The sequence below is a fragment of the Ammospiza nelsoni genome, chromosome 2, assembly GCF_027579445.1.
Source record: "Ammospiza nelsoni isolate bAmmNel1 chromosome 2, bAmmNel1.pri, whole genome shotgun sequence".
Lineage (NCBI taxonomy): Eukaryota > Metazoa > Chordata > Aves > Passeriformes > Passerellidae > Ammospiza > Ammospiza nelsoni.
In genome coordinates, this window is record NC_080634.1 from 2,988,240 (window position 1) to 3,013,812 (window position 25,573).

Below are 25,573 nucleotides of genomic sequence, written 5' to 3' on the forward strand. Positions count from 1 at the left end.
TTTTTCCTGTTCTGCTCTCTGCACTGGCTTTTCAAATGTAGTATTTAGTGAAAAAAGGTTTCAACGACATGTATGCTGGAAACCAGTTGTCCCAGTCAAAGTTACATCAATAAGCAGGTAATTATTTCTGTTATAACTTTTGTTTTCAATAACAGATTTTCTTGACATAATTGCTTAAAATTGTTTGGGTTTTTATGTGCTATTCTGTAGCATTTGTACCAGTTTAATGTGTACAGCATTCTTTTTTCTGGATTCTTTCTTGTTCTTCAAAATTAGCCTACAAAAAAGAAAACCTTTTCTATTGTCTTGAGATTTGTTCAGAAAAAGTAAAATAGATATTTTGGAAACAGACCTGTGATCTGAGCTTTGCTAAGCAAAGTAACCAGATGGAATTTGACTTCCCCATTACCTCTTAGTAAGCACCAAAGAATTCTAAAGGGAGTAGTTGAGAATATTCCTAGTAGGGAAAAAACCCCACCCTATTCTGCATCAGTTGGTCCTGATAGATACAGAATGTCAAATCTCATGGTGGATTCCCTAAATGCTTCCATCTTTTGAGGGTTTTAGATGTCCTTTCAGCCTTCTTGGTTTCTGCTTTTGACTGTTAAAGTAAGAAGTGGGAAAAAATTAATATAAAACCAATGTTGTAGTTAAATCCATGGTGTTTGCTATATAGTTCCTTCACTCAGAAAATGGCATGGTGTCTATATAGAAAAACCTTTCTTATAAAACAATGCAGAGTCATGAAAGGCATTGTAATTCTGTTTTGTGATTCTTTTCCCCATAAATTTCAGTGGAATTGCAAGCTGTTAATTGAACATGTGGCATTGGATATCAGCACAAAGTATTATTTGTTAGAAAAAGTACTGAGCAGAACAATGCAAACTTGGTTTCCTATCCCTTCTGCTGAATTTCCTGTATTGGGAAGTGAATGCTGTTGGAGAATATTGGAGAATTTTGTTTCTGTTGCTGATTGTAAGGAAGGATTTCATTCTGTAGCAAATACCCTGTAAAATGCAATACATCACATTCTTTGTTTTCTAAATAGCTGAGGTTCTGCCCCCCTTGGATTCACACAGGTAGCAGGCAAGTGAATAAAAATGCTGAACTGTGAGATTTTTTTAAAAATTTACATTTAATTGGATTTTTGTTCAGCAGATAATTGCTTACCCTGCAAACCAGACATTTTTAACACATGCACACAAAATGCATGTTAGGTAATTAAGAAATTTCTTTTTAAAAGGAAAAATACCAAGGAAGAAAAAGCAGAAACTAAAGCACACACTGCAGAAATGCACTTGAGTGTTCAGATAGTTTTGCAAAAGCCTTTCTTTTCCGCTGTGAGAAGATTGTCAGCTCACAGATGTCCCCAGGGGCTGGAACTGTTTAATTTTCAGGCTTTCTGCTGGAAGGATGAAAATGCAGTTGATGCAAAAGAAACACAAAGAGAGGAGGATGTTCTGACAATGATGAAGCTGTAATGTTTTGGGTCTTCTGTTTAAAGCTTTTCTTTAGAAACCTCTCTGCACATGACTATGTCTGTTTATATGTTTAATGGCTTTAGATTAAATCATCCTCCTTTTGCCAGATTCTGACAGCTCAGAGATATTTGAAGGCTGGTGCTCATGGCTTAAGTCTACATTAACAAGGAGTGTGGCCAAATAGGAGCAGATCAGTGGCACTCAGCAATTTGAATTAAGGATCCTGTGCCCACACCATGACAATTTTGAAGCATTTAATTTTCACTTGAGAAAATCTCTATCAGATCCTACAGACTTCCTGTAGCAGGGAGAACCTCTTCCAGTATACCTGAAATATATGTATTTGTGTGGTCTGGGCACACTTTATGTTGTGAATCATAATACAAAAGGGGGAGAAATGGGATTTTGCTTTAAAAGTGTGGCTAAAATACTTATATGGACGCAGCCATTAAGTGGCATTAACAGCATCACTAGCAAAGCAATGGCTGTTTCCTGTATACTGCTGCAAATTACAATCATTTTTTGATACCCTAAATTATATCAGGTTTAATGAGAGTGGCTTAAACCTTAGGGATTTTTTTTCCTACAGATTTAAGTGCTTTCCATTGCAGCAGCATTTCTCTTCTTAAGAGCTTCCCTTTCCCAGCACCAGCTCTCAGTGAATTCAAGAAATAATGAGTCAGTGGTTGGCAGTGAAAGTAGCACTGAACAAGGCATAGGCACAACATTTCAGCTTCTCAGCTCCTGTTCACATCAGTGCTGAAAAATGTGAACTTTGGTTTTGATTTGGGTTTCATTTTGGTTGGTTGGTTGGTTGTGTTTTGGAAGGGAGGACAGTGTAGTATCTCCAGTGTTTGCTTCCTAAACTTAATGTGCCTCTGGCCATGTCTTGCCTCCAGTGGTTGAATTCAAAAATATGGTGGAATTGGGAAAAAGAACTAATTTTGAGGTATGAGAATTTGTGGGAAATGAGTGTACAGACATTCTAGTCACTGGCCATTAACTGAGCCATTCTATTTTTATTTTATCAGTATCTGGTATATTTAGTGTTGTGAGATTGTCATGTTTAAGCCCAGCTGACAACCAAGCTACTCACTCCCTCTCCCCTCATGGGATGTGGGAGGGAATCAAAGTGAAGAAACCTGTGAGTTGAGAGAAAGACAGTTTAGTAGGGAAAACAAATGCTACATACAAGGAAAAGAAAAGAAAGAATTGATTCCCCACTCTCCATTAGCAGGCAGGTGTTCAGCCATCCCCAGGAAAGGGGATGGAACATCCCTTTGGCCAAACTGGGTCAGCTGTCCCAGATGTGTCCCCTCCCAAAACCTTGTGCACCCCCAGCCCGCTCAGAAAAGACCTTGGCACTGTGTGAGCAGTGTTCAGCAGTAAAAAATAAAAACTTGGTTGAATTATCAACACTATTTACAGCACAAATGCAAAACACAGCCCCATAGCAGCTGCTATGAAAAAAAATTAATCCTATTCTAGCCAAAAGCAGCATTAGAAATAGATTGTCTTTTTTTATGTCAGTGACAGGTAATGAATTAACAGCTCAAGAAACCAAAATCCTCTCTTTTTTACCAACAAAATAAGTTCAGCAAGGGTGTGAAGAACACAAGCTTCCCCCACACTGCTCGAACAATGTGCCTCAACCCTGACCTGAGAGCAAATCTCTGAGGGGAAAGGCGTTTGTTAAATTTCTTTTCCAATTAATTTGACAGCTCTGCTGAGACTCCTAACAAAAGTACTAATTCATGCAAATTGCAGTAGTGGACCTGTGTCATCAGGGAGCTGGGCTGGGCTCTCTGAAACATCACACAGGCCACCAGGCAGCATTTTGATTAGAAGGTGACACTGGGTTTGGAGCCTGTTCTGCATTAATTTTCTCCCAGGGACACCAAAAGATTCCTGAATGTGCTAACAGAGGTGGGAAGTTGCAAGAGAATATTCAGCCTCAGTAAATGCATCATCATCTTCCCTCCATCCCTGAGAGAAAATTTATCCCTTTTATATGTCTGAATTAACTCTTCTGACTTGGAATCTGTGCATTGACACACTGGGAGTGATGTTCCATGGGTTGCTCAAAATAAAAAACAAAACCCAAAACAAAGCAAAGGCCCAAATGTGTTAGAGAGCAAGATGTAATCTGTGGTCCAATATATAAATCAATTGGTTTCATCAGACATGTCATGGGGAAAATAAGAACATTTTCCACTGTATAAATGACAGTGTAGAAACAGAGATGGGTATGATCAAAGGATCAGAAGATATTCCTATAAAAGCTGATGGAAAAGTTTGTCTTTGTTCATCACAGAGAAGATAAGCTCATGATAGATCTTTGTAAAATGAGGAATGGCTTTGAGAGGACACGTCAAGAGCAGCTGGTCTTCCTGGCATGTAATAAAAACCAACAGTACATTGATTTGGTGAAAAAAGTAACAAATTTGACGGTAAATTGAAGGAAAGATGAATTTTTGTACTTCACATCAACTACCTAAACTGGAGCAGAATACATTGCAACTAATAATTTGCAAAAAAACCCCCAAATATTGGATAGTCTGCATGAAGGGTAGTACAATGATGATTAACATAACGATCTTTGTTAAAAAAATAAATTGACAGATATCTCTATATTTCCAGGGTTTTGAAATAGTATTTGAGTTTTAGGTATGAGGGTGCCATAATTTATATAGCAATTTATAAACATGAGTTTATTAAATTCCTGTTTAAGGAATACCTGTTTAAATGATACCTGTTTTAAAGGTTTAAATACGTGTTTAAGTGATCCACTAAGATTTCTTTCCCCCAAAACTGGCTGCAGAGAGGACACAATGCCTGACACATTTTGAAACCAGGTGTTTTTATGCCCACAAGTGAGAACCTCTTTGCTGTAAAGAGGTTTTAGGTCTGTTTTAGGTCTGCAATCTTTGACATTGCACTTTAAACAAAGCTGCTGGCAGCAATCCTGGCTGAAATGCACTGCACAAAAAGAGACACAGAAGCCCTGCAAGGCACAACGTGCAGCTATTACAGACTTTGGGTTTTTTGTGCTTGAAAGGTGCAGTGTTGTTCCCTCAGGACAGCACTATCTCTTATGTACATATAATTAATATGTCTGCCAGTAACAGTTATTAAACAAAGGAACAGGAATTGTTGCTGCTCAATGGCTTGACCTGGGAGTAAAGCCAATTTCAGAAGCATCTGATTAAAATATGTTAAGGTCACAGATCACTATAAAATATGAAGCGGGGAGGAAAAAGGCAGAAATTTACTCATGAGGAAGATTAAATACTACTGATTTTTTTTTTTTTTTTGTGCTAGCAGAAGCTTTCAGATTTAAAAAAATGAAAAGTGCTCATTCTGAGGAGTGTTTTCCTAAAGACATTTCAGTGTCACATTGCACTGAATACTTGCTCCATGCATATCTCATGGAAGATGCAAGAATACACACACTAAGATCATTTGTGAATTTTAATTTCTTCAACGGGCAGAATGGAATCCTACAGGCAAGGAGAGAAGGTCAATATCCTTAGCTCTTATTTTCTGGGGATATTCTTACAGTAGTGGTAATGGGGTCCAATCACAAGGAGAGCTTTTATCCCTCATTAGAGCCTTTCTCAATCTTACTTTTCTCTTCCCTCAGGTGCCAGCAGCACAGCCCATCACAGAGAAAGCCTGTTCTGCATGTACAGCAATAGCCCTTGGTTTTAGAGCTGCTCACTTAAGTGATGTCTTTTTATTCAGGTCTGATGACAAAAAGTGTGCCTGCAGTTCAGTGGAAGTATGAATCAAAAGTACAGTCTAATTTTTAGAAGCCTTTTTGGGCTGAGTTGGTGTTCAAGAAGTTCATGGAGGCTCAGGATAGAGAGAGAGAGGATGCTACATACATATAGAATGGTATAGAATTTATGGCTTTTGAAATAGTGATGAACAACCAGAGCTGCTGAAGGTGGTTTCATTGCTCTGAGGAGTTTTGAAGGAAATCTACTTTATAAAGTTTGCTGGTGAATGGGGTGCCATAGTGGGGAAAATAAAGAAAAATATGTGTAAACACTTTGAAAAGGAACTGGAGAAAAGTTCAAAGATGCAAGGCTGTCTGCAGGCATTGGGAGTCAGTAGCATTTTAAGGAAAGACTGGACACATCCCAGTGCTATGGTTTCATTGGCATGGTGGTGGGGGTGGTGGGAGGTTACAAGCTGGACTTGATGGTCTCAGAGTTCTTTTCCCACCTATTCTGTGATTTCCTTCTCAGTACACCTGGCCAGCCAAAGGTCATCCATGATGACCAGGTCCAGTTTCAGGACTTTGTACCTGTTAAAACGCAAGCAAATCTATGTCCCTGCAGGGACTGGAGGATTTTCTCAAAATCCTGGAAGTGAAGAATGGGTTCTGATATCAGAATTAAAATATTGATTAGTTCAATTAACTCACCTGCTCAGGTGACAGTGGGAATGGTTTGCAAAGCCCCTCTAAGAGTGGCCACTTCCATGGGGAATGCTTCCCTGTCCTGGGACAGGAGGTTTGTCCTGAGATGCTCTGATTTGTCTTGTTAGTGCACACTCTGAGGGTGTGTTATCTGTGAGCTGCACAGGTTTGTGACTGAATTCCCTTCTTTGTGGAGGCTGTGCCTTAAAGCCTCAATGACATTTCACCCCTGGGCCGTTTTAATGAGGAGCAGAGGAACAAAGACAGGAAACAATCAATGGGTGGGTGCTGGTCAGCCATGCCATGGATGTGTAATCCACTTCCAGCCTGTTGTGATGCTCCAGCCCTGCCTAAAAAGCACAAAAAGCAGAGCTCCTGCAGGGCTGGGCCGTGCCAGGCAGTTTCTAAATGAAGTTTCCCTGACCTTGTGCAGGAGATGGGCCCTGTCAAGCCTGGAGTGCTGGGGCTGGGGCATCCCCAGTGCAGGCTCCACTTGTTCCTTGGTGTTTACAGCTGGGAATTGCTGAGATTGCTCTGTGTGCAGGGGGCTGCAGGACCTGAATGCTAAAATGCTCATATTTGCTAACAGATTTATGTTTTAATTTAAAATTAATTCCAGTTTAAATTAATAATTTAACCCTTAATTAGCACTCCAAGCAGATTAGTCAGGCTGAGGCAAAATTCACTTTGCTGCAGAAAAGGGAACCACATTCCTTTAATCGGTACCTAGCACAGATTGTTGCATGCATTTGTTTTCCTCTCACTGAATTAACTTTCCCTGCTCTCTGTTTCTGAGACAAACTCATCAGTTAGAGCTCAAGGAAGTTCATTTTCACACAGTAACAAGGACAACCAGAGTCCTGAAATTCTGACTAACAGGTGACTCAATAAAGTCATCCTGACATCACACCCAAACAAAAGAGACTGAGATCAGAATAAATGCAGTTTTAGAGTGCTGCAGATGGAAGTTACCACAGGAGTCACCAGAGCCAGCTGGCTTGAGGAGATGTTCCTAAAAAAGCAAAACCAGCCAGCCTGGCTGTACTGTTTATATCACATATGTAGAAGCTCCCAAAGTTTCCTTGACTCACTTTTAGTGTGCTAACAGGTTTTTTCTTCCTGGTCCATTGCATCTACTTCCTCCTGCATTGTTCCCCATTGTGAGGGAAAGAAAAAGTGCTTAGTTTTTGCAAGAAATTGTTGAGTAAAAGCAACTGCTGTTCACAGCTGGTTTCCATGCTAAAATTAGAGATTCTGTGAAGACTTCCTATGCTAATTCCTATGATTTTTTTCAACCTAATTGAAACCAAAGCCATGGTGCTTGCCTCAAAAAGCCAAAGCTTCTTTTATCAGTACATGTAATCCAATTTGTCTGACAGAGAAATTAATGCCTTTTGAAGTAACAACTTTTTTTTTTCTCTCTTATATATCAGAATTTAAAAAAAATATTAGGAAAGGAATGATTATACTAAGTACTTTGACAATATTTTTCATTGGCACCTCCAGTTCTGAGCTTCAGTTTCAAGTGTAAATGCATTTTTTTTTTTCTCCTTTGGGCTGCAGTTGTGAGTAATCTGAAATTGGTCTGACAGACAAAGACAGAAAGTGCAAGACAGCCTGAGGGGAAGACATGAGATTGGGATGCCCTTGCTAGGGCACATGGGGACAGCAGGAATCTGACTGGCTCACCCCCCCACTGACCATCACCACCTTTTCTTAAATGAGGTCCATGAGTTTTCACCTGGGGGATGAAAGAGACATTGATTAATGGGCAGTTTTTCTTCTTTATCCCTCTGAATACGTCTTCTTCTAATACAAGCTTGTTTACTTCTGTTAAATTTATTGCTTTTATTATAATACTGGTGGTAGGGTCTTTCTTTTTTGGTCCTTGCATTAAACTAGCATATATATTTATTTTAAAATTCTGCTGTATAGAGTCATAAATACATCATTGTCTCATAAATGTAAAAGTGTCCCTCCAAGCTGGTTAAGCAAAACCATTGGAGTTTAATATCTGGTAGAAGTTTCCATGAGAAGTTTTAGTGGAAGTTATCTATATTAATGAAGGAACTGAAGCGTGATGTTTATTCCTTATTGTGTTTGCTTAGTTAATATTGCTGGTAAGAAGGGGATTGGCCTCTTTTCTGCCTGGCTTGCTGTCTCAGGGCTGGGAACAGAAGCAGCAAAGTCACTGGAGGTTCCTCTGTCACCCAGAGCTGGGTTTGCTCCAGGTGCCTCATGGGGCATCACATGGGAGGGGATGGCATTTGAGTTGTGAAAGGCTGCAAAAATAACAGCTACACAAAAAAACAACCCAAACCCAGTTGTTTCCTGCTGCTTTTCCTCCTAGTGGAGGGGTGTAAGAAGGACTTAGGTTTCCTTTATTTCCTCCAGTTAAATGGGAATCCCCAAGCCCCTTGGGCAGCCTTTGAGGAGAGGGGAACACCAGAAGTGCCAGCTGGATGGGCTGTGCCAGGTTGGGCAGGTTTGTGCTGCTCACACAAGGTCATTTGTAGCAGTTCTGCTTTTCTTTAGCAATTCTTACAGTTCTGCTGTAGCAGATTGTCTGCTGGGGCTGTGACTCAGAGGCTCAGAGTCTGGGATGTTTCCTCAGGGCTTGCAGGAGAGAACTTGGAGCAGGAGCTGTCTTTGGCAGCTGCTTTGCTGCAGTCTGGAAGTTGGAGGGAGCAGCTGCAGCCAAGCACTGCCATTTGCCAGGGCTGGGAAGAGCTGGAGGAAGGCTGAGATTGGCATTTCCCTGTGAAACCCTTTGTGCTCCTCCCGCTGTCCCTTGTTGGAGGAGGCTGTCCCTTTTTAGGATGTTTCAGAGGAGAGCAGAGTAGTTTTCTCTCACCATTCACCAGAGCATTTCACTCAGGTGTGCAGCATCAGGAGCTAAGCAACAAATCTGTCTTGCCCAGGTGTTTATTTAGGTTTTGGGGATAGACAATAACAACCCCTTCCTCCTCCATCACTTGAAAAGCTGCTGGGATGTCTGTTCAGAGCTTTTTCCCACCTCAGGCTGCCCATCTAAAGACTGCTAATCCAAAAAAGAAATCTTTTACACAGGTAATACACGCAGCTCATTGACATGATCATTTAAAAATGGAAAAGATCTTTCTCTGTTCAGGTTATTTTCTTGGTTTTGGCTCGCTTGCTCCTGACCTGATGAACTGAAGAGATGTAGTTTACAATCAGTGTGCCCTTGTAAGAAAATGTTAGCAGCAGAGGGAGGATAAGTTAGCTTCTTATGCAGGGCCACAGTTTTGGTAAATGAAGCAGAAGAGAAGGAAAAGGAGTGAAGGTCTCAAAATGAAGCGTAGAAAATGTTTCTTCTTAGTGGTGCAATACCCTGTTTTGTTTTCCAGGAAAAATTAAATGCAAATCCAGGCTGATGCATGAACTCCATGCTACCAAGACATTTTATTTCTGTCAGCTCTGATTATGAGAAAAATCTGTAATTTTAGACCATAAATGTCTGCAAACTGTGATCCCCATATGGGTAGGTTCCAGGGCAGTAGTCACATGTCAGAATTAAGATGCCCAAGGAATTTAAAACTCTATCCCTGTTACTTTGCAGCCTGTCGAGCTGGGTTCTACAAAGCCTCTGCTGGCAATGTGAAGTGTGCCAAATGCCCCCCTCACAGCTCCACCTACGAAGATGCATCTCTGAACTGCAGGTGTGAAAAGAATTACTTTCGCTCTGAGAAAGACCCTCCATCCATGGCTTGCACCAGTGAGTAGCTCATTCTGCTCGGGGCTGTCATTCTTGCTGCTCCATCTGTCCCTCCACAACAGCTCGCCTGCTTGCTTCCTCTCATGTCCTACTGCAGTCAGCCATCCACTCCCTCTCGTGTCTTCTTGAGTGTTGGACAGGCTGCTGGAAATTGGTGGGCTGGGTTTGTGCCTTTTCTGATTTCATTTTCTCCTTGTTGTACCCTGTCAGACTTGAGAAGGAGAAGTAGGATTTTTTTATTGCTACCAGTACTCAGCCCTCAATCCTGAACTGCACCCTGAGGGAACTCTCTATTTATAAGAAAACGTGGTTCTTGTTAGCCTAGGTCTGTAATCTAGTGAAATATTGCAGGAGTCTCCACAGGAAATAACCAGAAGAGTTTGGTTAATAATGTTTTTTTTTTTTTTTTACTTTTATATTTCTGTGCTCTCGTTACTCCCATTTTGGAGCACCCTTAGGGAGAAAATCTCACTCCCTGCTTTCCCTTTCCCAGGACCACCCTCCGCCCCGAGAAACGTCATCTCCAACATCAACGAGACGTCGGTGATCCTGGACTGGAGCTGGCCCCTGGACACGGGGGGCAGGAAGGACGTCACCTTCAACATCGTCTGCAAGAAGTGCTCGGGGGGCGGGCGGCTGTGCGAGCCCTGCAGCGACAACGTGCGCTTCCTGCCGCGCCAGAGCGGCCTCACCAACACCACCGTCACCGTGGTGGACCTGCTGGCACACACCAACTACACCTTCGAGATCGATGCGCTCAACGGCGTCTCCGACCTGAGCACCCTGTCCAGGCAGTTCGCTGCTGTCAGCATCACCACCAACCAGGCTGGTGAGTCTCCCTCGGATTTCCTTTCCTTTGAAGCTGCTGGGGTTTGTGCACCTGTTGTGTTTGTGGGGCTCCCAGATGAAGGAAGGAATGATGAATCTGACTCTGTGTGGTATTTCTGGGGTCCCCTGTTGTGGTGAGGAAAGATGAATCTGACTCCATGTTCTTAGAAGGCTAATTTATTATTATATGACATGACATGATCTGACATGACGTGATGTGATATGAATTATATTATATTATGCTATTCTAAAACTACACTAAAGAATAGAGAAAGAATATTTACAGAAGGCTTAACAATATACGAATTAAAAACTCGTGACTCCTTTCAGAATCTGACAGTGATTGGTCATTAAGTGTAAAACAATTCACATGGATCCAACTGAACAACCACCTGTTGGATAAACAAGGTCCAAACCACAATCCAAAGCAGCAAAATAGAGGAGGAGCAAATGAGATGTATTGTTTTCCTTTTTCTCTGAAGCTTCTAAGCTTCCCAGGAGAAGGGATTTTTCCAGAAAATCTGACAGTGACAACTCCATGTTCTCAGAAGGCTAATTTATTATTTTATGATACTATATTATATTAAGGAATACTATACTGAACTATACTAAAGAATACATAAAGGATACTTACAGAATGCTAAAAATTATAATAATGTAAACCCGTGACTCTTTCCAGAGTCCTGACACAGCTTGGCACTGATTGGCCAAAGAGTGAAAACAACTCATACCAGAATAAAATGAAACAATCTCCAAACACCTTCCACATGAGAACAACACAGGAGAAGCAAATGAGATAAGGATTGTTTTCCTTTTTCTCTGAGGCTTCTCAGCTTCCCAGGGGAAAATCCTGGGCGAAGAGATTTTTCAGAGAATGTGAATGCCACATGCACCTTTGTTTCCTCTCCCTGATTTGCAGGATTTGCTCTGTGCCAGGGTGACTAATTGTCTTGGATATTCCTGTAAAAGTAGAAACAAACCCAGTGTGTGTTTCTGTCAAAGAACCTGGCAGCATGACTGTTATGATTAACTCCCAGTTCCCAGTTGATAGTCTCTAATAGCAGGCTCACATGATTCCTGAGCCAGAATGTGTTTTATTAATAAAACCAGATTTTAATAAAACACTCATTTCAATAATCTCCAACGTAAATTGCTTTAGTAATCTTAGTGATTAATTTTGATTAAATAGAAGTGAAAAAGGGCTTTGATGTTAGATGCATAAAAAGCTAACATTAAATAATTAGAGAGATTGAAAACATGGCTTTTTTTTTCCTTTTTTTTTTACTCCTTTACAAGTTGTCTCACCAACTGTGCATTATTGCCAACATGATGGGGGTGTGGAGCTGAATACTGAATTAGATCGTGGTGTCACAGTTGATGGGGTACAAAAGGGCTGCTCTCCTTCTTGGAGACTTTTTAAAGCCTTTGAGGCCCTGCCTGAGCACGGCAGTGTGCCCTGGCTGTTGGATCAGAGCCTTTGTCATCACTGCTCTGTTCTGCCATTTGCTTCTCATTTGGCATGGCTCCATTTATCTGAAAGTTGTGAAGAATCTAGAGTCTTCCCTGGCATTTGGTTGGGTGTGAAATTTTTAGGAGCAATGTGTGCCAGTGAAGAGAGAGAACTAGATGCTGCAATTTCTGTGCTTGTGCTCCATGCAGCTTCCATCAGGAGGCTTTGTACAGAAAACATGCATGTGTTCAGCAAGCTTCCTCCCACGTCCTCCCATCCCACACCATGTCCCCAAAATACTTCCAGTTCTGTCTTCCTGAAGCCACAGACAAGTTCACATTGTTCTGGGTAGGCATCCTCCTGGTGGGCTGTGTTATTGCAATGTTTTTCACTGTAGAGGGTGTATGTTTGCTCCTTAAATCACAGATCAGCGGTAGTGGGAGGCATAAAAATGTGAGAACAGGCTATTTCCTGACCCCAGTCACTACATTTCCCAGTGCTTTGGGGCGCTAACTGTGCAGTAGGCAGACAGAGGTGAATCCACCCAGTTCAGCCCTGGAACCTGCATTTTATGTCCATTCAATTTGTTGCTGTTATAGTTCATTGTTTTGGATTTTCGGATCAGTGACTTGGAGCATCCTTGTTGAGTTGTCCTCTTTTCTCCTGTTTCTCTGATCAAAGGTGTTGCCTTTCAGCTTGTTCATCAGCACAGCAGTTAGAAGTCACCTGAGGACAGTCCACAAAAAAAAAACTGTGCAGGATCAGGGAAGTTCTTTCCCTCTTGCTTTACAGTGTGCTTCCCTAGGGCCCAGAGCTGCTGCCTTTGCTCTGCAAGGTGGATTTTGATTTTGGAGTGGAACACACAGTACCTGGGATGTGGCAAAGTCAAAAGCATTTTTGGCAGTAGCAGCTCTGTTCACTGTAACCCACAGGCTGCTTAAGCAGTTTATTTTCTGCTTTTATGCATGGCCCATTTTTTCTCTAAGTACATTTAGGTGATGTGGGTTAGTACAGGCTTAATTGTGCTATCTCTTGATCATGCCAATTGGTTCACTATATTAGAATTCCCTTAGAAACTCTGCAAGTTGTTAAAATTAGACCTTAAGTATGTATATAAGCAGTCTCTTAAAGTATAATTACAAAAACATAATTGCATTCCCTCACTGGTCAGATCACAAAAGGGATATATCAGAAGCACATTGTTAGCTCTGTAAGGTCTAGAATGCTGTCCCAAGAGAGCTTTTCTACAGCTTTATCCAGCTTTATTCTACAGTTTAATTTCCATGTACCATGTCCAAATGGGTCTGGGTTGCCATGAAGGGTCACAAATCCAGGTTAGACCAGAGGGGCTGTGGGGCAGAGCAAGCAGAAGGAGCAAAATGAAAACCCTGTAGAGGGTAGATGGGAACAAGAGGGTCAAGTCTATGACCTTTTTTTGCAACAGCATTTTCCTGGCAGCTGCTCCACATCAATCTGAATGTTCTGTCTCAAAACATCAACTTTGCATGTGCATCTTCCTGAACTCTTACCCCTTCCATTATTTAGTGATGATTCAGTGTTCATGCTTCCAGCAAAATTATTATTAACATCAGAGTTTTGTGAAAATAATTAAATTTTCTGTATTTTCCCAATCTACTCATGCCAATCCCCAAATATTTTCCTTTCCCCCCCCTTATATCTCAGTTCTTTATTACATTGATGACAAAATAGATTGGGGTTTTTTTGATCATTGTAACAGCTTTAAATGGAGCTTAATTCTTAAGGACTTTAAGGCCTTTTAACCCAAGGTCTCAACGGTGCAGCTGAAAAAGGTGGTAGCAACTAAATTCAGCTACAATAAGGCAGTGTCAGCACTAAACCAATTCCAAAGAGTTTTGTGCTGTCACATCTCCTGGCACCAGCAGAGGAAGAAATGGGATGTGTTGTAACAAGAGACTTCTTCCATTTCTGTCCTCAGCTCACCACAGCTCTTCCACAAAATTCAGGCAGGATGCAGATAGGTGCCAAAAGTAAATAAACTGGAGAATGAAGAGGAATCCCTGCAGAGGAAACATAGAAGGCTTTTTGTGGGCTAAATTTCAGCTAGAAATGTCAGTTTTTTGCTAATTGTAGGAAGTGATTAGGCTTCTCAATTGAAAGACTAAAAGTGCCTAACCCTGAGGTTAGGCCTCCCCACAGATCAGTTGTGCACCCACAAAACTTTGATTCCTTTCTCTGTCAGAGACTTTTCCTAGAGGAAGCTTAGAGAGCAACCACCCCTGCATCCAAACTGAAGCATCCTATGCAAAGCTACATTATAAATAATAACAAAACCCCCGATCTACTTTATATCACCTCAAGCTTCCCTTGACAAGCAGTAGTTTGATTATCTAGAATCTCTTATCTTTTATACTTCTAAAAGCCAGGAGGCAGAACAAGGCATGTAACTTGTTTAATTATCTTGCCTAATCATTGAACCCAGGCATGAAAAGCCATAGGAAATCAGTTTGTTTAATGAGAAAGTAACCAGTAAGGCACTGCAGAGTTTTACAAGAGGCCAGAACGAAAATTATTTTTAAAATAACCTTTTGAACAAAAGTAAGGTAGAGATAAAGAAATTAGGATCATTAGGAGTGTTGAAGGGTTTGCAGTATCTTGATCTCCCTGTGCCATTTAAAATTCCAAGCCATGTGTTAATTTCAGCTTGGAGGGATAAACATTTACAATGGAGAAAGAACCAGTCAATTTTTCAGTCCTGTTTTAAGTAGAGACTTCTGTGGCTCCTTGGAAGGCTTGTTAAAACCTTCTCAGAACCAGAATTTTATTTGCCTGAAATCTCTGGCTTCAAGGGAATAAGTTCAGCCCCAAGCTTTGTTTCAGTGTATGTATTTGATTATTTGCAGGTACTTTGATGCTGTTTATGTGCTCAGCCTGCGCTGCACTGTCTTCAGCAGCTCACAAATGATGTGTGATGCTCCCTGTTTAAATAAAATCCATATTTAGAGAGGGTTGTGTGCACTTTACAACCTATATCCCAAGGCAACTCCCTTAAGTAGATCTGTCTTCTAAGAGAGACAATTTGAGTGAGGCACAGATGTTTGGGGGATGATATATTTCTTTCTTTCCCTATGGCCCTTATAAAAAGGACAAGAAGATAGACTTATTAAAAGTGAGCTAATGACATGATGTAGGGAGTCTCTGGTTCACTGACTGTTATTACAGCTGTGCCCCATTACGTTCTGAATACCTAGGACATGCTTGTTTTCCTGAATGACATTTATCTTTTGAGTTTCAAACATTCCTGGCATAAATAAAGATTTTACGCTCTTCAAATGTGTTTTACAGTTCAGCCCAGAGGCTATTCGAGGATCATTTTAACTCAATAAAACTCCTTTAGGGATATAAAAGGGAAGTGTTTTTAACAATGTCACTCCATGCATAGCCTGTTATTAGCTGGAGATGTTCTGCCTGCAAAGTCTTTGATCCCTCTTCCCCCTGAACGTCAAGGAAGCTCTGCCAAGGCTTCACAGTCTGTGACACACACACACTGGGCTCTTCAGTCCTCATGTGAACGCTCCTGACCTGACAGAAAGTTCACAGGTGAAGTTTGTGGCTCAGACAGTTTTGCCTCTTTCAGAGCTTTTACTTGGTTTTTCCACAGATCACAGTGAGATTTTGTTCAGCAGTCACTGGATAATGGTTTTCTTTGATTGCTTCTGTTAGTCTTCCTCATTTAATATCTTAGTTTGATACAAGAGTAAAAATGAAGGAATGCAGGTAAGCAGGATGCGTAGTCCTCTGTTAAATAATAAACCTTAGGCTTGTGTCTCTCTCTGTTATCTGTGCTGGCATTCTCAGTAATCACTGAGGGAAATTGTGTTACTCTTGATTGGAAACACAGCTACCAATTTGCTTTCTGAAGCAATTCCCTCTAGGCAATTTTGCAAGCTGGGGAGAGATGGGAAAAATTGTTCCTTTGGGTTTGGGGACTGTTCCTGCAATGGGAATTATGAACATACTAAGTGTCAGCTTAAAAGCAAAAGATTATTTTTTTAGTATTTCCTTTTAGTAAACTAAATGTCTGTGTATATGAAAAAATGTTTTAAATCAAACAAAATTATTAAATCACCCTCAAATGCAAAAGCATGTGAAAGATGTCAACACCTTTCAAGTCTTTTCTGTTAGAGGTTCTTCTTTTCTGATGAACCTCCACAGAAGCAGCTGCTCCAAATGACAGGGCAAGAAGTTTGAGAATTTTGTTTCTTTTCTTGTTCTGAGCAGGTGGAAAATACTTACAGACAAACCAGTTAAGGAGCACTTGGTGATTACATAGAAGGAGAGAAAGTATTTTGTATCATAAATTACTTATTTGAGGGCAATTGTCTTCTCCAGTTTTGGATAATGGCTTTTTCAGAGATAGTTCTTAAGTATATTCTTACATTGTGCATGGGGTTTCTCTGGTTGAGGAAATAATCAAATTATCACAGAAAGGGAAAGCCTGCTCAGCACCTGAATGCTGATGTTGTGAGCATGGTGAATAAATTCTTCTTTCTGAACACTTCACTCCAGAAAATGTGAGGCTCTAAAATCCTCTAAGGTAATGTAACAAAGGGGTAGGGAAGGCACAGAAAAACTGTTTATTTAAACTGATAGGGTCTTGACACATTCAGTGAAAAATATGAACTATTGCAAAGCTCCCACCATCACCACCTCAACAGAGAGCAGAAAGAATAACATTTGTGTTGTGAGTACCTTTGGGATGAATCCTTATGAATGCACATGCAGCATTTGTCTCCTCTCTGAAATAACAGCTGGGAATGCCACAGCACCATAATTTCCAGTTTCTGAAGTGAGTGCCTTGTGCAGCCTGATCCTCCCCAAATGGACATGGCATTTCCATGACTTATTATACATGTGTTTAGCACATGAGCAAATCAAACCTTTTGTTTGCTCTGGGGAAGGCATTTGCTATCTCTTTTAATAAAAAGAGGGAGAAGCAAGAACACAATTGTGCTATGCTTAATGATGTTTTCTTTTAATTTAGAATTTATTTGTAAAAGTGACAAATGATCTCTGATAATCACTTGTCCAGTGACAGCTGCTGCCCAGAAGGTTGCCTTTCTGTGCACTTGAGAGGGAAATCAAGCAGCTGCCTTTTGGTGTAATTCCTGCTGAAGCTGCTTGTTTCCCCCCTTCCAGTTCCCTGCAGTCTTTCTTCCTCAGCACCTGTGAAATGCCTGCAGCCGCTCTGGAGCCTGTAACCACAGGCTGGAGCCTTTCACAGATGCATTTGGGCACTTCTGCCATAATGCAGGCAGTCATCCATCAGAACAGCAATGAACAAACCACTTTTTAATTTTTTTCTGTTTCTGGGAGAAATGTGCCCAGCTTTGTTCCATCCAATGGCAGCCTGCTTGAGTTTGCCTTTGAAGTTTCCTCCTGTTTCTTTCCTTCCACATTTTGGCGTGTGTAAATGTCATCTTGATAGTCCTTCTCCCAGAAACTGTGAGCCTTTTCACCCCCTTCCTTATGATGGAATCCTACCAGGATCCAGCCTGGGGCTGGTGTGAGGGGCTTTTTGGTGGTGTGGGATGAGAGGAAGGAATGTCACCTTCAGGCTGATGGTCACCCAGTGATGTTGCAGATTCAGGTGACATTTTACAGCCCAGGTCATAAAAACAGATGGAGCCTGCTCCAGCTCAAGGAAAAGGTGCAGGAGGACAAACACAGGCACTGTGCTGGTTTAACTACGTGTCCTGGAGATTAAAGGGCGAAGGGCTGTGCCTGCACGTGCCTTGAAGCTGTGGGGAGTTGTACCTGGAGGAGCAGCGTGGAGGGTTTAGCAGGTTTCCAAAGAGTTGTTAAAGTGGGACTGTTTCCTCCTCCTCCTGCCTCCTGGGAGGCACCTGGGGACCTTCTTGGAATGTGCCCCTGGGATGGGGCTTGCTTGCTTCAGCACAAGCCTGTAGCACTGCTTAACAGAGAAAGTGAATAGGAGTGCAGCCAGAGGAGGTTGAAAACGGGGCAGGTGCTGTTTTCTGTGAGCAGCCTCCTCTCATAAACCCCTTCCACACTAATCCACAGAATAGATGCTGGAGGTGTTAAAGATTCCAAGTTAAAGCACAGCTGTTCACAGACTTCGTGTTAGTGTGATCATGTCATGGAGGTGTGACATCATTACATGGATTTATGAGTCAGTGCTTGGGACTCTTACAAATTGAGTAGTGGAATTAGATGGATAAACCTAGAGAGAAAATGTTGGTTCCCAAAAAACCCAGATGCTGGGTGGTTGTGTGTTAATCCTAATCCAAATGCGTGTGTGGAGCATTATGAGCAGTGCCAGAGCCAGCACCATGGTGAGTTCTCTCCTGTCGTGATGCGGATGTGGCTCCAGTGTCCCAGAGAGAAACTGTCTTCAAGGGAGAGATCAGTTTGTTCATTCAAACACTGCTATTTCTACTTTAAATTGCATGATAGTTTTGTGGTTTGGATGCTGGTCCTCTAAGACTGGCAGATTTAGGTTGGAGTCCCAGCAGATCCTACTTTGGATCAGAGAATGCAGATTTAATTTTCAGGTTATGATCTTTATTTACTGCTCTTGTTCCACATTACCTCCTGGGGGTATCATAGACATTAAAGAAAATTTATGGGTTATATCAGATTACAGTATTATGATTTGATAATAAAAGCATCAATTTTCTAAGGAAAGGAAAAGGAAAAAGCCTTCCATTTTTTCAGCAGGGCAGAAGTTGAAAATGAGTAGAATAGTCAATTCTGCTTGGTCACCATCTTTCAGCATAGTTTGAAATATCCTAGGCAAAGCATATTTTGTTTGCAAGCAAAAGCTGGAAGTGAGCTGTGAGTCATTTTAGAATTAAATCCTTTACTAAAATTAAATTTGTGACCTAGAAACCTAAGCCAGAAACAATAGGACTAAATGTTTCAGCAGTTGTACACATGTGCCTTCGCAGAGTTAATACTGAGTTCTCCCTGTCACAGGACAGGGAATTTTCTTTCAGTGCATTTGTACATCTGTAAGCCAGTCACATATGAAAACAATAACCAAGGAATAAGGAAAAAGTCAATAAAGAAATTTATATATAGCTGCTATTAAACTGGAGGAAAACAAATCATCTGTTGGGGTCAGTTTCAGTGGGAAATCAATTTGAGCAGAGTTTTATTGTCGTCTCTGCAGATCCTTCATGTTATTTGCTTGCACCTTTAATAGTCATGACTGAGGAGGTTTTTACACTTGAGCCTGAGCTCCCTGAATCATTGTGTTTGTTACCTTTTCAACATCCACATTCCCAGTTGTCACAAATGCTACCTAACAACAGCGAGCGCTCAAAGTACATTTCCCCTCTTAGCTCCAGGGAGTTTTCAGGGTTCCTGTTAAGTGCTCAGAGCAGTTAGGCTGCAGTACCAGACAAATTCGAACCATGTGAAGTGTAAAAATGCCTCTCTGTGCATTGCATGGGGTTGCTGAGACTGAAACTCTTCATATATGTCCACACAAGCCTAAAGTTAGTCAGAAAAATCCAGTTCCTATTCAAGTGAAGAAGTTGAATGCTAATACATAAATCAAAATATTTATAAAAAGGTAAATACCTGTGAGCATACAAGACATGGGATTAATTAAAAAATCACTGAAACCTCTTAGTCTAAAAAAATACTCTCCTTAAGTTTTACCTTTAGGTGCAAGTTTTCTTAATGGTGAAGTAATTTAAACTTTGCATTCCTGTTGATACTTCTGTATAGTTTTAAAATTTCAATCCAAAAAAGTTTGATAATATCTCATTATTTGTTATTTTGTCAGTGAGAGCTGCAGATTTAAGATAGAAATTTCAAATTTTATTTTCAATTTAAGTTAGAAAAATAATGGGAATTCAATGAAAAATGGCTGTTCTAAATATTATGTATTTCTCTTCCTTTTTGTAGCCTGATTTTTAATTCTATCTCATCCTGTTGTGGTTATTTAATTCACTTTACCAAACTCTTGATTCTCTCATATGGAAGACTAAAGTCTAAGCATTGTTGCACACGGTGATGCCTTCACTGTTTATTGGTTTATAATGTTAACTGCCTTTACTTTGATTTTTCTCTTTGCTGCATTTTCAGACACTTTTAATGAAATAGTGAAATACAGTAACTGAGCTGCTCTGATGTTACAAAATGGAAATAAAGGCTGACTTCTGTTTAGACAGTATTTAGAACAGAGCTTATTAAGTTTTACATTGTATTCTGAGCATTTGTACAACAAGAAATTAATTAAATGGTCCAAATGTCAGGTTATTTCTCCAAATTATAGCCCAGCCTTGGGTTGGGGCTATATTCAGTTTACCTTAACTCTTATTGTATTTTAAATTCATTGATTGTAGTAGATTTAAGCATAAAGTTAGCAGTTATCTGAACAAGGTATTTTCTTTAATTGGGTTCAAGCCTTCTAGCACTTTTTAAACACATCTATCTAACAGGTATACCAAAAAAAATCCAAAAGAATGCATTCAAATGTAAAACGGTGACAGTCCAGCTTGTCACTAACCTGCAAAGAAAGGTTTTGTGCTGGGAATTTTTTCCATTTTGTCTCACCTTGGTGTGAGATTAAAGGTGGTTGAAACATGATGTTCCCTTGATTATTTATCTCCCCTCGCTGAGCCCATGCAGTGGGATTCTGAATGTCTCATTTCTGAGCAGCTTTGGGAACCCTAGGGATTAGGGAAGGTATATGAATGTTTTATGATGTTATTGATAACTGCAGAGCAGATGTTTTCTAATAAACTGCTGTGAGATAAGTTACTGGTAGCATCTGCAGAGATGTGTGCAAATGAGCTCAAAATAATTAATACTGTGTTACGAGAAAGCTTGTTTTTAAAAGTTTGTCTGAATTGCAGCATGCAACATTGTTTCATCCTGCCCTGAGAATCTTTTAGAGCAAAATTACCATAATTTATTAGGGGAAAAGCCATTTCTGTTAATCATATATTAATTATTCATAACATCAGTACTAATTTTACCTTAATGGGAAGTGTTAACAGCTGGGTACTGGGTTTGATAATCTATCCACATACCAAAAAAAAAAAGAAAAAAAGAGGGATAAATAGCTTGACTTAAAAAGAAGACATAAAAATGACTTAAGAGAGCATAAAAGCAGCAAGTATGGATATATGAGTTCCCATGGAGCTGGCTACAGCAGGGAAGTTCAGCCTGCTAAGCACTTTGTGTTTTGGCTCTGGCACTGGTTTGCGGGATTCAAGTAGAATTGCTGAAGGATGTTTGTTGCACACAAATCGTGTGTCTGCTTCTCCCAAATTGATTTTAGGAATTTAAATTCAGGATAAATTCCTCCTGCTGGAAGAAAAGAAAAAAAAATTGCCACTTTTTAAAATTTTGTGAACTGTGTGAAATGTGAAAATGCTGTTCAGAGGACGTGTTCAGCCTGGAATGAATATGAAAAAGTGGATCCTCCACTCTGTTAAAGGAGGATTTCAATACTTAGATTATGACTCACGACTAGAAAGTATATTTTGCTGGAAGTTCAGCAAAATCAAAAGCAGAATGAATTGTCAAGATTTTATTTTAATTAAAACTTTTCTTTCTCTTTAATTTTCTTCTCTTTTAAATTTTTTTCTCCTGACTATTGAAAAGTTCTTTTGCAAAAATGAAAACCCACTTAGAAAGGGCATTGGCTGAAGCATGCAAATATGTAATGGCTATAAAGTGCAGCTAGTTTTATATGAACAATAAAAGCTTCAGAGGATTCAGCCGATACTAAATTGTTGAGGTCAGCTCTAGAGCCTTTTTATTAGGATAGCAAATGTTGAACTTATAAACAGATTTTATTTACATGTTAAGATAAAAGACTGTTTATTAGTAAAAGATTTTTTTTTTAAATGACAGTTACAACCTCCAGTGTGTGATCTGTAAAATACAATCTGATGAATTTTAGCCAAAGCCATGGAAAAGAAGCATTTGGAGTGGGAAGTCAACCCAAAAGAAACAAAACAAAATAATTTTTATAAATTGCACAGCTTTCATTGAGTCCAGGAAACCCAGACCGGGTCTTGGAACAACTTATGGATCTGGGTGGTCTAAAATTGAACCAATGTTCAAGAATCTTAAGTAATTATTATTTTTTATGTGTGTGTTTAACATTGATACTATTTCCACGTTGTGGGTGGTGTATGAACCTATGGTATGCAATCAGTTGTCATGCCTAACCCTGATCAATGCACATAAAAAAATTATGTTATTTTGCAGTTTAGATTTTCCCTTTTTATTCATTTTCATTTTCAAAGAAATGTGGTGAAAAGTGAAGTGTGTATGGGAGCAATTTTCATCTGGAGAACTTCACCAAATAATGATGCCAAAGAGGCTGAATTGTGCTGATGGTTATTCCCAGCCATGAGTACCAGGAGCTCCTTGTACTTTAATGCATCCCAGCCCCCTTTTAGACTTTCTTATCAAAATGTTAGGAAAGTCCTAAGTCAGAGTTCTGCAGAGTCTGGTAATGATAATACCTCAGCATTATAACAAACAGGTACTGCCGCTATTTTGTTCTGTATTTCCCACTGAATATATTTCATTGCTAACACTGTAGTAGCAGATCAAAACCATCTGCTGCCTTGCCACCAGTCCTCCTCCAGTGGAGGAAAAAATCTCAGCTGGTTTTCCATGAGGCCAGGGTGCTCCAAGGCAGGAGTACCACGGCTGCAATCCAGCTGCTGCTGTCGGTGAGGGGCCAGACCCTTGCTGGATTAAATGAAAACCTCACTCTTTGCCAAGAGCTGGAACACAGATAAACTCAGTTTGCTTCTCTCCCTCCCCTCTCCCCCTGCCCCCTCTGCAGCTCCGTCCCCCATCACAGTCATAAGGAAGGACAGGACATCCAGGAACAGCGTGTCCCTCTCCTGGCAGGAGCCCGAGCATCCCAACGGGATCATCTTGGACTACGAGGTCAAATACTACGAAAAGGTGGGAAGGTCAAAGGGGAGGGGTTTGCTCAGCACTGCTGGGATGAAATCATTGCATCTTGCCTGTGTTAGGGGTTCAGAAACACTCAGATTTGTACAGCCTCCCTCAACAGCACTGAGTGTTGGAACTGCTCGGTTTTTGGTGATGAGAACATCTGGAAATACAAAGTGAAATCAATGTGTTGTCTACCAAGTTCGCAGAATGACTAGGTTAAAGGAGACCTTCATCTCTTGATCCTTGACTCTTGATCTCTTCAAGCTCATCGAGTCCAACCCAGCCCCAAGCCCTCAACTAAACCCTGGCACCCAGTGCCACATCCAGGCTTTGTTAAACACACCCAGGGATGGGGATTCCACCACCTCCCTAGGCAGAACATTGCAGAACTTTATCAATCTTTCTGTAAAAAACTTTTCACTAATATCCAACCTATATTTCCCTTGGTGCAGCTTGAGGCTGTGTGCTCTGCTTATGTCAGTGCTGCTGGAGAAAGAGCCCAGCCCCAGGTGAGCACAGGCACCTTTCAGGAGCTCAGAGAGTGATAAGGTCACCTCTGAGTCTCCTTTTCTCCAGACTGAGCACCCCCAGCTCCCTCATAGGGAATCCCCAAGCACATAAAACAAACAAAGTAATGCAGTCAATATATAGTTCCTTTATTTTCTTATTTTCTCTAACTAAAATTTCCTTATTATGCTGTTCTATATGCTGTCAGTGCCCATACATTTCGTCACATGCTGGTGGCACTTTTGTGCAGCATGAGCATCTTTTACATGAAAATTATTTGGAAAATGTTGGCTGGCCTACTGGGCTGGTTGCACTGTGAATGTTGTTTCTATGAATAACTGAATTATTCATAAATTGCAAGCAAATTACTACAAATGAAAGAAAATCTACCTTCTGCTTTTTATTGACATTTTCTTTTATTTACAACTGTTCATTTAGACATCCTATAGAGATCTATACTTACAAAAAAAAATCTTTGTAGTAGTATGTTTTTAGCAGGTCTTACTGGTAGAATTGAAAATATCATAAATTGCCATGGAGATTGAGGAGTGTGGTTTAGCCAATTTTTTATAGATCTATTGATAGCTCTGTTTTATATATTGCTCCTGGAATTAACAAACATTGAAAAAAATGCCAGATTTCTTGTTAGCTAATTGAGCATTAGCTAACAGTCTTCATACCTAATAATCAGGCTTATATTTCATATATACCAGTGAAGATGTAGTGATAATATCCTCTAAAAAAATGCTTTTAAAAATACTCCATGAGTATTCAGTTAATCTTTAGAAATTTTTTTCCATGAAGTTTTGGAGGGGGACAATGTGGTGTTGGTAGCTCATGCCTGATCTTCACATGAAGAAAGAGGATCAGAAGGCTGGATGCTTGAAAGATTTCTCCCAAATTTATGTAATCTGATTTTGGGAAGAGTTTTTTTGCTGAGCACTTGAACCTTCAAAGACTTTGGTAAAAATCTAAACATACCATGTGCTGGTGATAAGGGGGGAAAAAAGAAATCATCAAAAACATTTCAACTCAGTCTCACTTAAGTGAGCAGCATCTGTGGGCTTCCACATTGTTTTCTTTTTTTAATTTCAATTGGGACAAGATCAATTTCAGTCATCCCAAGGAAAGCAGGGCTTGGGAAGACAAATGCCAACACTCCAAATATCCCCTTCTTCCTTCTTCTATCCCAGCCTTACAAGCTGAGCATGGTGCCATGTGGGATGGGATATCCATGTGCTCAGCTGGGATCAGCTGTCCTGGCTCTGTCACCTCCCAAATCCTTGCTCACCCCCAGCCTCCTCTTTGGAAAGGTGTAAGAGGCCTTGACACTGCAACCACTGCTCAGCAATAACAAAAATATCTCTCTATTATCAAACCTATCTGTTTTCAGTGCAATTCCCAAAGCTACAGCTGGATATTTTGAGGAAAATTAATTCCACCCCAGCCAAAAACAGCACAGGTGATCTCTTGGGTTTTACTTGCCCCAAAGGGAGAGATTTTTCCCCTGCTGTGCACATTCAGTTAATTTTAATTAAATCACCTATAAGTTTTATTTGTTTTGGTTTGGGATGTTTTGATCATCTTTCTGCACCAAAATTGGGGTTTTCTGTTCAAGAAAATTGCCATGCAGTGCTGTTTTATGCACAGACAGAGCACACAGCTCCTATTCCCACCGGGTGTATCCACTCTGAGGGAGCACTTGGTTGTCAGAAGACAGCTTTATAAGACAACCCACCAGTCTTAGGGGGCTGATCTTGCACATGTGTTTTTCCCCTTTGAAGTCTGTGATCAAGAGTTCATATGCACCAGACAGTTTTCTTAAACCAGGGAGCCAAGTGCTTGACAATGGGAGCCAGACCATTTAGAGCAAAAGGCTTTTAAAAAGCCAACCTTTCTGGCACCAGCATTTTTAATGTGTGTTCTGCAGGCCCTTGGGGAGTCAGAAGCCTATTCCTCAGGGTTTATGAGGGGGAAAAAAAAAAGTAAAAAGCAAATCTGTTGTCAGGAGACTTGAATCTATGTATTTTTAAGCTTTGCAAATAGGTTCAAAACTAATTCTCTGATAAACTTACTTGAGGCCAGAGCAGCTCATGCAGAATTGTTACTCTTCATTCCTCCACAAAACGCCTTTGAAAGATGCTGCTTTTCAGTCTGGGATCTCTGTGCATGCTTCCTTCCCTCCTCTTTTAAGAGGAGAG

General features: G+C 40.5%; 1 protein-coding gene across 2 annotated transcripts in view; it reads left to right on the forward strand.

Annotated features, from left to right (window-relative positions):
• EPHA3 (EPH receptor A3) overlaps positions 1-25,573 on the forward strand; it is a 174,929-nt gene that overhangs the window by 103,241 nt on the left and 46,115 nt on the right. For both annotated transcript variants that reach the window (XM_059491578.1, XM_059491584.1), the window contains exons 4-6: positions 9,488-9,643; positions 10,137-10,472; positions 22,747-22,871. In XM_059491578.1, coding sequence (XP_059347561.1) covers positions 9,488-9,643; positions 10,137-10,472; positions 22,747-22,871 — 617 coding nt within the window. The remainder of the gene's footprint in view (positions 1-9,487; positions 9,644-10,136; positions 10,473-22,746; positions 22,872-25,573) is intronic.